This window comes from Protobothrops mucrosquamatus, unplaced genomic scaffold (genome assembly GCF_001527695.2).
Source record: "Protobothrops mucrosquamatus isolate PMUCROS unplaced genomic scaffold, P.Mucros_1.0 scaffold1023, whole genome shotgun sequence".
NCBI lineage: Eukaryota > Metazoa > Chordata > Lepidosauria > Squamata > Viperidae > Protobothrops > Protobothrops mucrosquamatus.
The window spans coordinates 131182-144805 of NW_015387258.1; the positions used below are offsets into that span (position 1 = coordinate 131182).

Below are 13624 nucleotides of genomic sequence, written 5' to 3' on the forward strand. Positions count from 1 at the left end.
AGAGGTCCTTTCACAGCCCTCCTATAAGCCTTGGAATTGTATCCGTAGACCTGCATGGCAAAGGTTGAAGTCCCTTTTAATTTCCCACAATGCCCTTAAACATAGCATTGGTGTAAGAGTTGATTCTGTGATTGAACAAGATTTTTAAAAAACTGTAACCCTAACCCCACCCATTTATAGATGTGGCCAAAGAAGAAATTCAAGCAAGGAAATAAAGATGTATTTATTTTACAGTATTTATGGATGCCTCAATTAATCATGACCCTCTTCTGGATTGTCCCATTTGTGTTTCTTTGACATTAGATGCAAAGCACCTTTATCTGAATGTGGTTTAGAATTCTAGAGAAGACTGTATTAGTACAGGTAATTTTCGACTTAGGATCATTTGTTCAAAGCAGTGTGCCCTGCCCATATCACCATGGCAGCCACTGCAGCACAAGAGGTCTCTGCTGGGTGGCCCACCAATGCACAGATTTTCCCTTTGTGCCACCATTCCTGGAAAGCATAGGCCTTCTCCCTGTCCCACCACTCCTAGAAGGCTTGGGCCTTCTCCCCACCCAACTGTGTTGGTCCACTCACCTTATCTTTCTATACAGCTGCTGACAAGTACGCCCAGCCAATGCGAGACACAATTACTGTGGAAAGCTAGCCAATGTAATATTTCCAAAGGTAGAAACAGCCTCAGAACATTGTGTGTGTGTCAATGGTCATCTCAAGAGGTTTCTGAGACTCTTTCTAGCCTTCAGAATCATCATGAGGGCTGGCACCTGTCTCACTAGTTCTGAGACAAACTCTTAGAGGTGAATCCGAGAGGAAGGTATCATACAAGATTTCACACAAATCAGACGAAAAGTTTTAAAAAATGGTAAATATAAACCTTTGAGAGAACTGCAGTGTGCTCGCCACCACATGAAATAAAAACTGTCTTCTTATGCTCCAATGCCTTGACTTGTGCAGGAATGTATCTGTCTGAAAGGTAAAAGGAAAATTAAATATAACCACTTCCAGACAATGACAATGTTTTTTAAAAAGGTGAAATAAAATCTGTTATTGTATTTAACACGTACAATAACAGATGGTTAACAGAGGGATTTGAAGATTAGTGTAATGTTTGGGTTAACGTGTTGACTTTAAAAAAAAAATGTACTATGATCCTGATGTTGGGCCGATTTGATTATCAGATAGAGATCTCCTTACCAGGAATATTTGTTTATTTAATGTAGTATTTTCGTTAAACCAGGATGGGAAAGCTTATGACTATTTCTAAACCCGTTATCTAAAGAGGAGGAGAATTTATCATTTTTTCTTTTTTTCCCCTCAGCATCCAGTCAGGCTGAATTCTATATGTTTATGTTTAATGTTAAATTGATTTGATATTTAGCGCATTTTCTTTCTTTTTTGTACACATTTTTTTCTTTTTTATTGTTGTTAGTGTTGGATGTATGTCTTTCTGTTTTGCATTTTATTCTCATTGATAAAACAATAGGCAGAACGTCACATACTGTGAACACTGTAAATTCAATTTTTTTGTGGCTGACAAAGAGTTAATGGGAGACTAGTATAGCTATTTCAAGCTCTTTAGCTCTCATCAGCTAGTCATACCCCTCTGGGATTCGAACCTGTGGCTCAAAAGGTTAATACCGCTGCCTAACGTGCAAGCTGCCCAGGTTTTGCATACAAAATTGGATTCTTTGTCAAGTACGGTGCTTCCTTTCTCTATTTAAGAACATACAGGGACTACCAATAGGGACCCCACCATTCATTGTTAAACAGTAGAGACATTAAGTGAGACATCATGGGATTACATCTGATTTTACAACTTTTTCCCCACGGCCATTAAGCAAATTACCATGGTTATTAACTGTGATTTGCAACCTTCCTTGCTGGTTTCACCATTGATTTTGCTTATCGGAAGCTGGCTGGAAGGATTGCAAATGGCGATCACATGACCACAGAACGCTGCGATCATTGCAGTTTGCACAATGGTTGCCAAGTGCCCAAATCACAATCATGTAACTATGGGGACACTGTGGCAATCATGTGAGGGCCACTGGTAAGTAATTTCTTTTCTAGTGCCATTGTTAACTTTGGTCGCTAAATGAATGAGCAAGGACTACCTATATGTTATATTTGAAAACCAAATCAGAGCTTTCCAAATGTGTTGATTTAAATTACCCTCAGGACCATCTTCTCCTAGAACAGTGGCTCTCAACCTTTTCTATACCCTGTACCCCTAGAACGCTTCTGATATATTCTTGCACCCCTTACAAAAGTTCGAAATAACGGCAACTAATTATGCATATACACTATAGTTTTGAAAACCCAAGTTTTCGCACCCCCTGGAATATCGTCTCACACCCCCGGTTGGAAACCCCTGTCCTAGAAGATGCGAGGTCCTTAGTGCTCTCTGATGAGCTTGGTTGTTCTCCTGCAGATGTTTCATTACCAAACTAGGTAACATTATCAGTGCACTGATGCTATTACCTAGTTTGGTGATGAAACGTCTGCAAGAAAACAACCAAGCTCAGAAACAATGAGTTTAGCTGATCCATTTCCTATGATTATGAATGAGCGCATCTCAAATGCCTCCTCCACCCCATTCCCAGAATTTCTCCTCACCTTCTGTGTCTCCAAGGCCCAGTTGTCCAAACGTATTCTTTCCCCAAGAGTAAACAGTCCCAAATATAGAGACAACCATGCTGTGAGCAGATCCAGCTGCAATCATAATCAAAGGAATGCCTTCCAGTGCTAGTACCAGCTGTGGTTCCTTAATGTGACCCATCTTCTTTTCCACTCCAAGCTGGCCATGTTCATTCTCACCCCAGGCAAAGAGTTCTCCTCCTGAGCACCACACACAAAAAGAAGCTGTTAATACAGAATTATCCATATTTATCTATATCAGCGGTTCTCAACCTATGGGGTCGATCGACCATTTCACGGGGGTCGCCAAGCAAGGCTGTCCGCCATTTTTTTCCCCTTTTCCGGCGGGTGCCTTACCTCCCTTGAGCTGGGCCAGCTGGTGGTCGGCCTGCTCCGTCTCTGCCGCTTGCCAGCTACGCCTCGGCCGGCGCAGGGGGCGGAACCACACATGCGCGGTGCTCCCGGGCAGGGAAAGTCCTCGACTTACGACCGGTTGGGTAGTCCTCGACTTACGACCGGTTTAGTCCTCGACTTACGACCGGTTTAGTCCTCGACTTATGACCGGTTGGGGGTTGCGGCATTAAAAAGGTTGAGAACCACTGATCTATATATATATATTTCTATCCCACTCTGCTTACATGGAAGCTTTTCCTTGATTTTAAGCTAGCTGGGGCTGTGCACATCCGCGGAGACATTTCAACTGAAATAAAAGGCAAGTCAGAGAGTTGTTAAAAGAAATGCACAAATAGCCAGTACCTTTTGAAAGAGCCATGGAATGATGGTCACCACATGCAATCTGTACAATGTATTTGTTTCCTAATTCTTTCAGTAGTCTGCAAAAAAAAAAAAAAAAAGGAATACATGTTGCTCAGTTATCAATACCTCTTATATAAGAAGTAGACAAGAAAGTCAAGTGTAAAAACACCTGTCACTGAAATGTGTGCTTCACAAATAGCTCTGTATTTTCATATTACTCTGCTAGTAGTTCTCACTTGAGGCATAAATGACCAGATTCAAATTGTCTTACTTCAGACACGTTACTGTATGTCAGGGATGTCAAACTTGCAATGTCACATGACGCGTCGCGACATATCGTGACTTTTTTTGCCATTGCCGGCAATGGGGTGGGCGCAGTTTCACTATGATACGTTCTGCCTGCGGGCTGGCAGTTTGACACCCCTGCTGTATGTGAAAGTCGAGGCCCTAATGCTAGGAAAGATAGAAGAAAAGTGTCAACTTCAATGAACCTGGCTAAAGCCATCTTTGTTGTTCTAAGTTGCCACATGAAAGGGAGGGAGAAGGGAGCCCATTTTGCTAGACTAAACAGATTGGGTCCCGTGGGAACCAAGGTCATTCCTACACAAAGAAGGAGGAGGGAAAACAATCTGTTAAACAGCCTGCCAAATAGTTTCATTGAATAATGTGATCAGTAGTATAGTTGAGGGTGTGGAATTATTAATTTTAATTACTTGGGATCTTTGGGGGGGTGGATTTTCAGACTTGGTTTAATGTCATGGTTCCGACTGATGGAACCAAATAAATCAGAACTCCAAGGCTAGAGATTTCCTCAAAGAATATGTTTGATTTGAGGAAATCCGTAACCTCGGAGTTCTGATTTATTTGGTTCCATCAGTCAGAACCAGGACAAAAAGAGAAGAAGAGGATGACCAGCAGCATGGCAGTGTTCCAATACAGGTAGTCCTTGACTTACAACAGTTCATTCAGTGACCGTTCAAAGATAGAACCGCATTGAAAAAATTGATTTATGACTGTTTTTCATACTTATGACCATTGCAGCATCCCCACGGTCATGTGATCAAAATTCGGATGCTTGGCAGTCTTTTTGCAACCTTGTGACAAGCAAAGTCAATGGGAAAATCAGATTCACCTAACAATTGTGTTACTAACTTAACAACTGCAGTGATTCACTTAACAACCGTGGCAAAAAAGATTGTAAAATGGGACAAAATTCACATAACAAATGTCTCACTTGGCAACAGAAATTTTGGGCTCAATTGTGGTTGTAAGTTGAGGACTACCTGTATCTAAGGGGGGGGAGTCAATCTATTCTCCAAAGCACCTGAAGGCAGGACAAGAAGCAATGGATGAACTAAGGAGAAAGTTCCTGACAGTGAGAACAATTAACAAGTGGAACAGCTTGCTTCCAGAAATTGTGGGTGCTCCACCACTGGAGGTTTTAAAGAAGAGATTGGAGAAGCATTTTTCTAAAATGGTATAGGGCAGCAGTCCACAACCTTTGCAGCTTAGCGGCCCAGTGGGACGGGGGAAGGGGAACTGGGTTGTTTGAGTGGCGGGCTGGCGCATGCACACATACACAGCCCTTGCGTGAGTGGTGGGTCTGCATGCACACACACAACTCGGCTTGCATAAGCAGCAGGCCGGCACACACATGCACGAGTGTTCATTGGCCCACTGCTCGCACAAGTTGAGCTACGTGCGCAAACACATGCAAGAAAAACCAAATGTACAGGTATAGTATAGGTCAGTGGTGGCGAACCTATGGCACAGGTGCCAGAGGCGGCACTCACAGCTCTCTCTGTGGGCATGCACGCCGTCACCCCAGTCCTAGGCCTTCAGCTGGGTTTTATAAAACCTTTTCGCTTTAGGCCTCCGCCGCCGTGTGCAAAAAAAAAAGGTTCAATCAGTCAATTTCAACTTCTCGCGAGAAAAAAAAAGATCTTGCAAAGTTGGAATTGATTGATTGAACTTTTTAGTCCCACCCAGTCTCCTGTTACCACTGCAGCCACGCCCACCCAATGGGCCACACCCACCCAAATGGGCCACACCCACCCAGCACCCGATGATGCATAAGTGGGTTTTGGGTTGCAGTTTGGGCACTCGGTCTCTAAAAGGTTCGCCATCACTGGTATAGGTGGTACCTTGGTCAATAGTAATAACTGTGAGAGGGATCTCGGAGTCCTAGTGGATAATCACTTAAATATGAGCCAGCAATGTGCTGCAGCTGCCAAAAAAGCCAACACAGTGCTAGGCTGCATTAACAGAGGGTTAGAATCAAGATCACGTGAAGTATTAATACCACTTTACAATGCCTTGGTAAGGCCACACTTGGAATACTGCATCCAGTTTTGGTCACCATGATGTAAAAAAGATGTTGAGACTCTAGAAAGAGTACAGAGAAGAGCAACAAAGATGATTAGGGGACTGGAGGCTAAAACATATAAGGAATGGTTGGTGGAATTGGGTATGTCTAGTTTAATGAAAAGAAAAACGAGGGGGGATAACAGTGTTCCAATATCTCAGGGTTTGCCACAAAGAAGAGGGAGTCAACCCATTCTCCAAAGCACTGAAGGCAGGACAAGAAGCAATGAATAGAAACTAATCAAGGAGAGAAGTAACCTAGAACTAAGGAGAAATTTCCTGACAGTTAGAACAATTAATCAGTGGAACAACCTGCCTCCAGAAGTGGTGAATGCTACAACACTGGAAGTTTTTAAGAAGAGACTGGACAACCATTTGTCTGAAATGGTATAGGGTTTCCTGCCTGAGCAGGGGGTTGGACTAGATGACCTCCAAGGTCCCTTCCAACAACAACATCATCATCATGATCATCATGATCATGATCATCATCATCATCATCATCATCAACATGATCATCATCATCATCATCGTCGTCGTCATCATCATCATCATCATATCATCATCATCATCATCATCATCATCTCCAAGGTCTCTTCCAGTGCTATTCTATTCTATTCTATTCTATTCTATTCTATTCTAAAATAAATAAACAATTGGAAAGAGATATCTAGTGGGCTACTACAATGTTTAGTTCTGGGCCAAAGTTTCTTGAATATTTATATTAATAACTTGAATGAGGAAGAGAAGACAATACATGTTGTGGCACCTCCAGGTATGTGATTGTCTTGTTTTTTTAAATATGCCCTGAAATAGTAAGAATGTAACTCCTTTTCTTTTGGAAGAAAACTTTCAGGTGAATAATTGCATTCAACAAAAAGGAAAGCAAAAACTTGCAGAAAAAAATAACCCTATTATTTTAATCTTGCATTCTTTTATCAGAACTGAGATGAGAAGCGAAATGTTTTCAAGGAAAAAACAACAACAAGAAAGTCCAGTTGCCTTTTGAAAAGCACCTTTGACCTTGATGACCGAGAGTCTCCATAAACATTCTGCTATCAAACTTATTTTTAAAAGCATCTTTTTCTTTGCATACAATTCATGGAATCAGCAACTGAATGATGATTATTCTTCTACCCATGAGCCTTGTTCACTCAGGCTTAAAAAAAAAGACAACTGCCTTACCATTAGTATATAATAAGAAAATTCCTACCTTATTTGTGGGGTTTGGGTTGTAATATCATACTCTGAAAGTTTTCCATTCGATGAGAGAATAAGCAGGTGAGATGCTTCACAATCCAGTGAATTTATCTTGATTTTCTCTTTTAAGCAGATGCTTCCTGCAAAACATAGCATGAGACTGTCCACCATGATTGTCACTAATGATTATCTTAATTGGTACTACATTTATAAATGTTGCAAGCCACACTAGAAATTCTGCTGGACCTAAAGGTTGGAGTCATTGTGAAGGGGTGTTAGACAGAAGCAAAGGTTATCACATTTCAGGGACTTCACTTGATTATTTTGGGGCCATTCTATGTCTCAGCTCAGTCTAACCTATGTGGATGTTAACAATATCAAAAGAGCAGAAATGTCATGCCTTGAGGTCCTTGACTAATAATTAAAATAATTAAATTAAAAACTCCCCTTTTAAGACCCTGTAATCCCTTAATTCGGGGTGGAATCGGGACTGGATGGATCTGAGTATTTACTGGCCGGATGCCCTTCCTGATGCCACACGGAGTTTGCAGGAGATATTTTTTCTTTGCCCCCGAGGAGAGAAACATCTGCCGCTACCTAGCCCGCTACGCCACTCAATTAAAATAATTAAATAAAGAAAAAAATTTTAATTAATAATTGAATTAATTAATTGTGAGTATATTATTAAGAATTAATAGCACAATGATTATTAATTATTAATACATTAATAATTGAAAATACTGAATGACGAAAAATATTTTTGATGCATGTACTTCCTAAAGCAGAACTGGGTGTACTGAGACATTTGTTAAGTGATTTTCCCCCCATTTTACGACCTTTCTTCCCACAGTCATTAAGTGAATCACTACAGTTGTTAAGGTGGTTGTTAAAGTGAATTTAGTTCCCCGTTGACTTTGCTTGTCAGAAGTCCCAAAAGGGGATCACATGACCCCGGGACACTGCAACCGTCATACATACATACATACAGCTAAGCTGTAACAACAATAATAAAATGAAACTTATGACTAAATAGGGAAGCTGAAAAAAATATCGCAGGAGGAAGCAATTTTTTAATAACATGGATATAGTCACCAGGTTTAACTCCAGGATGTCTTTGCCCTTTTATCAGCCAAGGTGCCAAATAAAAAGCCTCATCTTTTACCAATTTTTCTGTTTTCTAGGAATGCTGAAGCATTTAGGACAAGGGGTCCCCAACCCCCAACCCCCGGTCCGTGGACCAGTACCGGATACCGGACCACGGCATGCCAGCAACGAGGCCGCACAAACAATCTAAGTCCCATCTGTGGGATGCAGGCAGCACACAAAACCACGCACTCTCCGGTCTGCGGAAAAACCTTCTCCACAGAACTGGTCCCTGGTCCCCAAAAGGTTGGGGACCTCTGATTTAGGAGGTCAAAACATGCTAATAAACTCAGCTACTTGCAAGTTCCTTTGGTAGGGTTTGTCATTTTTAAAAAGATGGAAGACTGCCAACAAGCTGGAGTGATCAGTACAGAGGGCTCCAAATTTGACAACTTTAAGAGTTGTGGACTTCACCCCATCCCCTCCACCCCCAAATTGAAGTCCAAAGTCTTAAAGTTGTCAAATTTGACAATCCCTGGATTAGTGTTGGACTAAGAGACCCCTGGGTTGAAAGACCCAGGTTTAAAGCCTCACTCATTCACGTAGCTGACTGGGTTACTCTCTCAACTTTTCCCACTAGACAACAACCAGGAGGAACACCAACAATTTACAGTGCAGTACATCAATCCCAAAGGTGCTTTTTCACGAGGCAACTGGACTGTCTTGATTTTTTTCTATGAAGACGTTTTGCTTCTCATCTACGAATCTTCTTCTTCAGAATCGGAGCAGCTCCTTGGATGAGAAGCGAAACGTCTTCAAAGAAAAAAAACAACCAGAAGCTTCTTCTTCAGAGCTGAAGCTTTTGGGATGAGAAGCGAAACGTCTTCAAAGAAAAAAAATTATATATGTATAGGGTAGATTAATATTTTATTTTTATTAGGATATCTATTGTGTAGTGGAAGAAGAAATAAACGAGAATGGTGATAAAATGAGGGATGTGAGAGATTAAGAATTAGAATATATCTGGAAGGGATGGATACCTGAATTGACAACTGGTTAATTTAAAGTTAAATTTGTTTATGGTAATTGTAAACTGATAAAGTTATAAAACAGGTTTAGTAGTAGTAGAAATTTAAACTAGAAATGGAATATTTTAAACGTATTATGTTATTTGAGGGAAATAGAGAGGGGACAGTGAATGTATTGAGTTGAGTTGTTTCTTAAGAATTTAAAAAACCAATAAAATGTGTTGTTGTTTTTTAAAAGAAAAAAAACAGAAAAAAAAACAAGACAGCCCAGCTGCCTCATGAAAAAAGCACCTTTGGGATAATTACCGTATGACCTGGATGACTGAGCATCTCCATAGACATTTAGCTATACCAGTGGTGGCGCACCTATGGCACGGGTGCCAGAGGCGGCACTCAGAGCCCTCTCTGTGGGCACGCGCACCGTCACCCCAGTGCTAGGTCTTCAGCTGGGTTTTATAAAACCTTTTCGCTTTAGGCCTCCACCGCCTCCACCGCCGTGTACACAAAAAAAAAGGGTCAATCAATCAATCAATTTCAACTTCTTGCGGGGGAAAAAAAAAAAGATCTTGCAAAGTTGGAATTGATTGATTGAACTTTTTAGTCCCATCCAGTCTGCCGTTACCACCGTAGCCATGCCCACCCCATGGGCCACACCCACCCCATGGGCCACACCTACCCCATGGACCACACCCAGCCAATGGCCACGCCCACCCGGCACCTGACCATGCACAAATGGGTTTTGGGTTGCAGTTTGGGCACTCTGTCTCCAACAGGTTTGCCATCCCTGAGCTAGACACTACATAAACTTTTTTTTTTTTGCTGCCACCTGGCGGCCATCCGGATTTAGGGGCTTTTGCCTAGGGCTACTCACTGCGATTTTTCACGAGGGCTGGCTGATGCCGTTCGTCTTGCGCCCGGCCGAAAAGCTGCACGGCGTTCGGTGTCTGCGCCATCGCTAGGTAACCTTGCTTACAGCTGATCTGGCGAATGGCTTCGGGATCCTCTTTGAAGATGCTGCGGTGGTACCCCACCCTTGGGAACAAGAGCAACGGAGCCCTGAGTGGCGGGGAGGAGACAGCGGGAGAACTCAACCGGTCGCTCCCTTCGGCTCCAGCTCTCCGCTCGGGCATCTTTTCGGCAACTTTCTTCCCAGGCTTCTGGAGGCTGCGGGTGGGTCTCGAGAGCGAGCCTCCGGGGGAACTGGTGGCTCCTCCGGGGCGTCTCTTCCCTGCGCCCGGCATGAGTGAAGAAGGATCCTCGCCTCTTGACCGCCCAAGGAAAAACCGAGCAGATTCTCCAAAACGACGCGCGGTTTCTCTTCTGCGATCCGCTTTAAAGGGGCGGCTTGACTTTCCAAACGTCAGGGAGAAGGCGTGCCTTGCAAGGAAATCGAAACTGCGACGGTTGTCCCGGCGTTGTCAGAGCTTTCGGGGGGGGAAGAAGGAAGGAGGGGTTGGCTGGGAGAATAAGGGAATAACCCGGACACCCGTGTCGCTTCTTTGGAAGCCTCTCCGAAGCTCCGGGCTCGCCGTTCAGACGTTGACGCGCTGTGCGCAGGGAACACAGCCGCAGCTCCTTCAGCTTTCGGTCCAGGAGTTTCGTTTTAGTTCCTGACGGCGCGCATTTTCTTGGAAGCTCCCGGGGTGTTTTTACATGGAGGTCCGTCCTAAGTTTATCCCTAAAGCGATCCATGAAGTAGGGGTTGGGTGTGAATTAGTGGTCCAAAGTCCTTAAGGTGGTCTAGGGAAAGAAGGTCGAAAAAGTAAAAGTAAAAATAATGGCCAAACCAAGCGATCCAAGCTCTCCCCACCTTTTTTTTTTTTTTAACACATGCGTAAACAGAGCTTTGGTGGTGATTTTGGCCACTTTTTTTTATCTCCCCGTGGACAAGCGGATCTCATCACTTAAGAACATCTGATGGGGTTTGTGAATGGGAAGAAAATGCTATTTATTCTACCAACAGTCTTGTGAGCTAAATCTGGCTGAGGCAGGTGAGTGCATGAAACGTTAAGCCAGAATCTGTGGTGGACACATTACAGCACAAAGTTGCCACAAGACATAAAGTTAGGAACCAAATTGCTCTTCCAGAGATTAAAGATAGGTGGTGGGGAAGAAGGGCAAGAAGAGGAATATGGTATAGGTCAGGGGTAGGCAACCTTGGCTCTTTTATGACTCGTGGACTTCAACTCCCAGAATCCTGAGCCAGCATGGCTCAGTATGGAAAGCTCCCCATTTCCCCTCAGCATGGCTGGCTCAGGAATTCTGGGAGTTGAAGTCCACGAGTCATAAAAGAGCCAGGGTTGCCTACCCCTGGTATAGGTATTCCTCGAGTTATAACCATTTATTTAGTGACTGTTCAAAGTTACAACAGCATTGAAAAAAGTGACTTATGAACATTTTTCACATGACCGTTGCAGCATCCCCATAGCCACATGATCAAAATTCAAACACTTGGCAATTGACTCATATTTATGATGGTTGCAGTGTCCCCGGGTCACGTGATCCCCTTTTGCAAACTTCTGACAAAGTCAATGGGGAAGCCAGATTCACTTAACAACTGGGTTATTAACTTAAAAAACTGCAGTGACTCACTTAACAACTATGGCAAGAAAGGTTGTAGAATGGGGCAGAACTCATTTAACAAATGTCTCGCTTAGCAACAGAAAATTTGGGCTCAGTCGTGGTCGTAAGTCGAGGATTGCCTGTACACACTTGTCTGCTTGGGGTTCCTGCCATAGATATCTGTCTAGCTACTGCAGGAGCAGAATGCTACACTGTCACTTTCAATCTTCACAGCTTTAAGATGTGTGACTGGGCTTGTGGATGACCTGCAGCAGAGTTGGAATGTAAGTGGTGTAGCCATCCTTGGGTTCTTTGATCTGTCAATGGCTTTTGTTGCTGTCAACCTGAGCTGACTCCACGGCTTGGGGATTGACGTACCATTTTGTGATAGCTCTCTTACTTTCTCCAGGACTGGTTTCGATGGGTGTTGGTTGAGGAGTCGGGGAAACATCACTCCTTAGGCCCCTTCTTTGTGATTGCTATAGGTTTCTATTCTCTCCTCCATATCTAGATAAAATGCTACGTGAAAATCATCTGCTCATTTGGGCTTTGGTATCATCAATACCGATATTCCTGGCTTAACAACCATTCGCTCAGTGACTGAAGTTATGACAGTGCTGAAGCAATGGTAGTTCCAGCCAGTCCTTGAAGTTACAGCTGTTGCAGTGGTCATGTGATCAAAATTCAAGCATTTGGCAGCCCACTCACACTTAGGACTGTAGTGTGTGCTTCAACTCCCTCCTTCCCTCCATCTTCCCCCATCTCTGCCCTCTTGGCTTTCCTGAACCAGCCGACCTTCACCATCTTCTTCCTCCCACTGCTGATGCACACTTGGCCAGGGCAGCTCCTGACCCTTCACAAAGCTGCCAAAGCATCTGAAAGCCAGGCTGGCAAATATCCAAAAATCCCTTTCTTTGCCACTCAGTAATATGTGTAAGATAGTCTGCTCTTCCTCCACTAAATCAGGGCTTTTCAACCTTTTCACCCATTGTACCACTTTTAGGATATGGCAACATCCGAGTACCACCAGTCACCTAGCAAGATGTCAAAAACCCGATGACCCCAAAAAAAAGAAAAGGAAAAATGTGATGAAATACAGGTAGTCCTCGACTTACAACAGTTCACTTAGTGACTGTTCGAAGTTACAATGGCACTGAAAAAAGTGCCCCCCAAGCCACACCGAGCAAGACACCTGCCCGCCCCTGGTGGCGCTCTTCCTCTTGTCCGAGGTTTCCATTGTTGTGAGCATTTCTGTTGAGGATTGGCAGCGGGGGTGGTGTGGGTGGTTGCAGCAGGTTTGGCCACTTCACATGACCCTGGGACACTGTGACCGTCATAAATATGAATCAGTTGCCACGCATCTGAATGTAAATCACAAGACCCTGGAGATAAGGCAACATTCTAGCTGATTGGTGCTTCTTCAGGGCTCAGCAGAAGCGCTGAGCTCCAGCTGGAGCCTGGCGCTGATCCTTATATATATATCTTAATTACATTTACATTTAACCTTTATAAGCAAATCAGTGTTCAAATTTAACTCTTAATATTTATTACTTCTAAGTTTTAAATGACCAAAGTTTTCTTTATTTCAACTCATAACAATATCTAGTATTCAAAGTACACATCTTATCTATTTGAGTATATTCTATTTTAATTCTCACGAATAAGTCAAAACCCCAATTTTCTTCAGTCTTATTCTGGCTTTCTTTCTTCACCAAATCATCTTCCATGTTCTTGCTTTTGAGTCATCAAACAGATCTCCCTGTGTTGTTATATATATTGTTTGACATAGAAAAAAACATCTGGTCGCTATTTTTTTGAGAGGACTAACAAATCATCTCTCTATTTTTCCATCTCGACGTAGTTGTCCTGAACTGTTTATCTTCTCTTCAGTCTGTTCTTCTTCTTGATCCTCAGATTCTTTCTGATTTATGTAGAAAGTTTTTTCCTTTTTCCATATTGTCAGTCCCTTTTCTGGGTTTTCCATTGACTGTATT

At 43.0% G+C, this 13624-nt stretch overlaps 1 protein-coding gene across 1 annotated transcript in view; it reads right to left on the reverse strand.

Annotated features, from left to right (window-relative positions):
• Positions 1 to 10365, reverse strand: part of LOC107290990 (probable E3 ubiquitin-protein ligase HERC4) — a gene marked incomplete in the record, with an annotated part of 47242 nt that extends 36877 nt beyond the window's left edge. Inside the window, 5 exon segments of the mRNA XM_015819939.1 lie at positions 878 to 969; positions 2620 to 2841; positions 3397 to 3473; positions 6971 to 7097; positions 9940 to 10365. Of these exon segments, the coding sequence (XP_015675425.1) occupies positions 878 to 969; positions 2620 to 2841; positions 3397 to 3473; positions 6971 to 7097; positions 9940 to 10309 (888 nt within the window).
• Positions 10366 to 13624: the final 3259 nt, after the last annotated feature.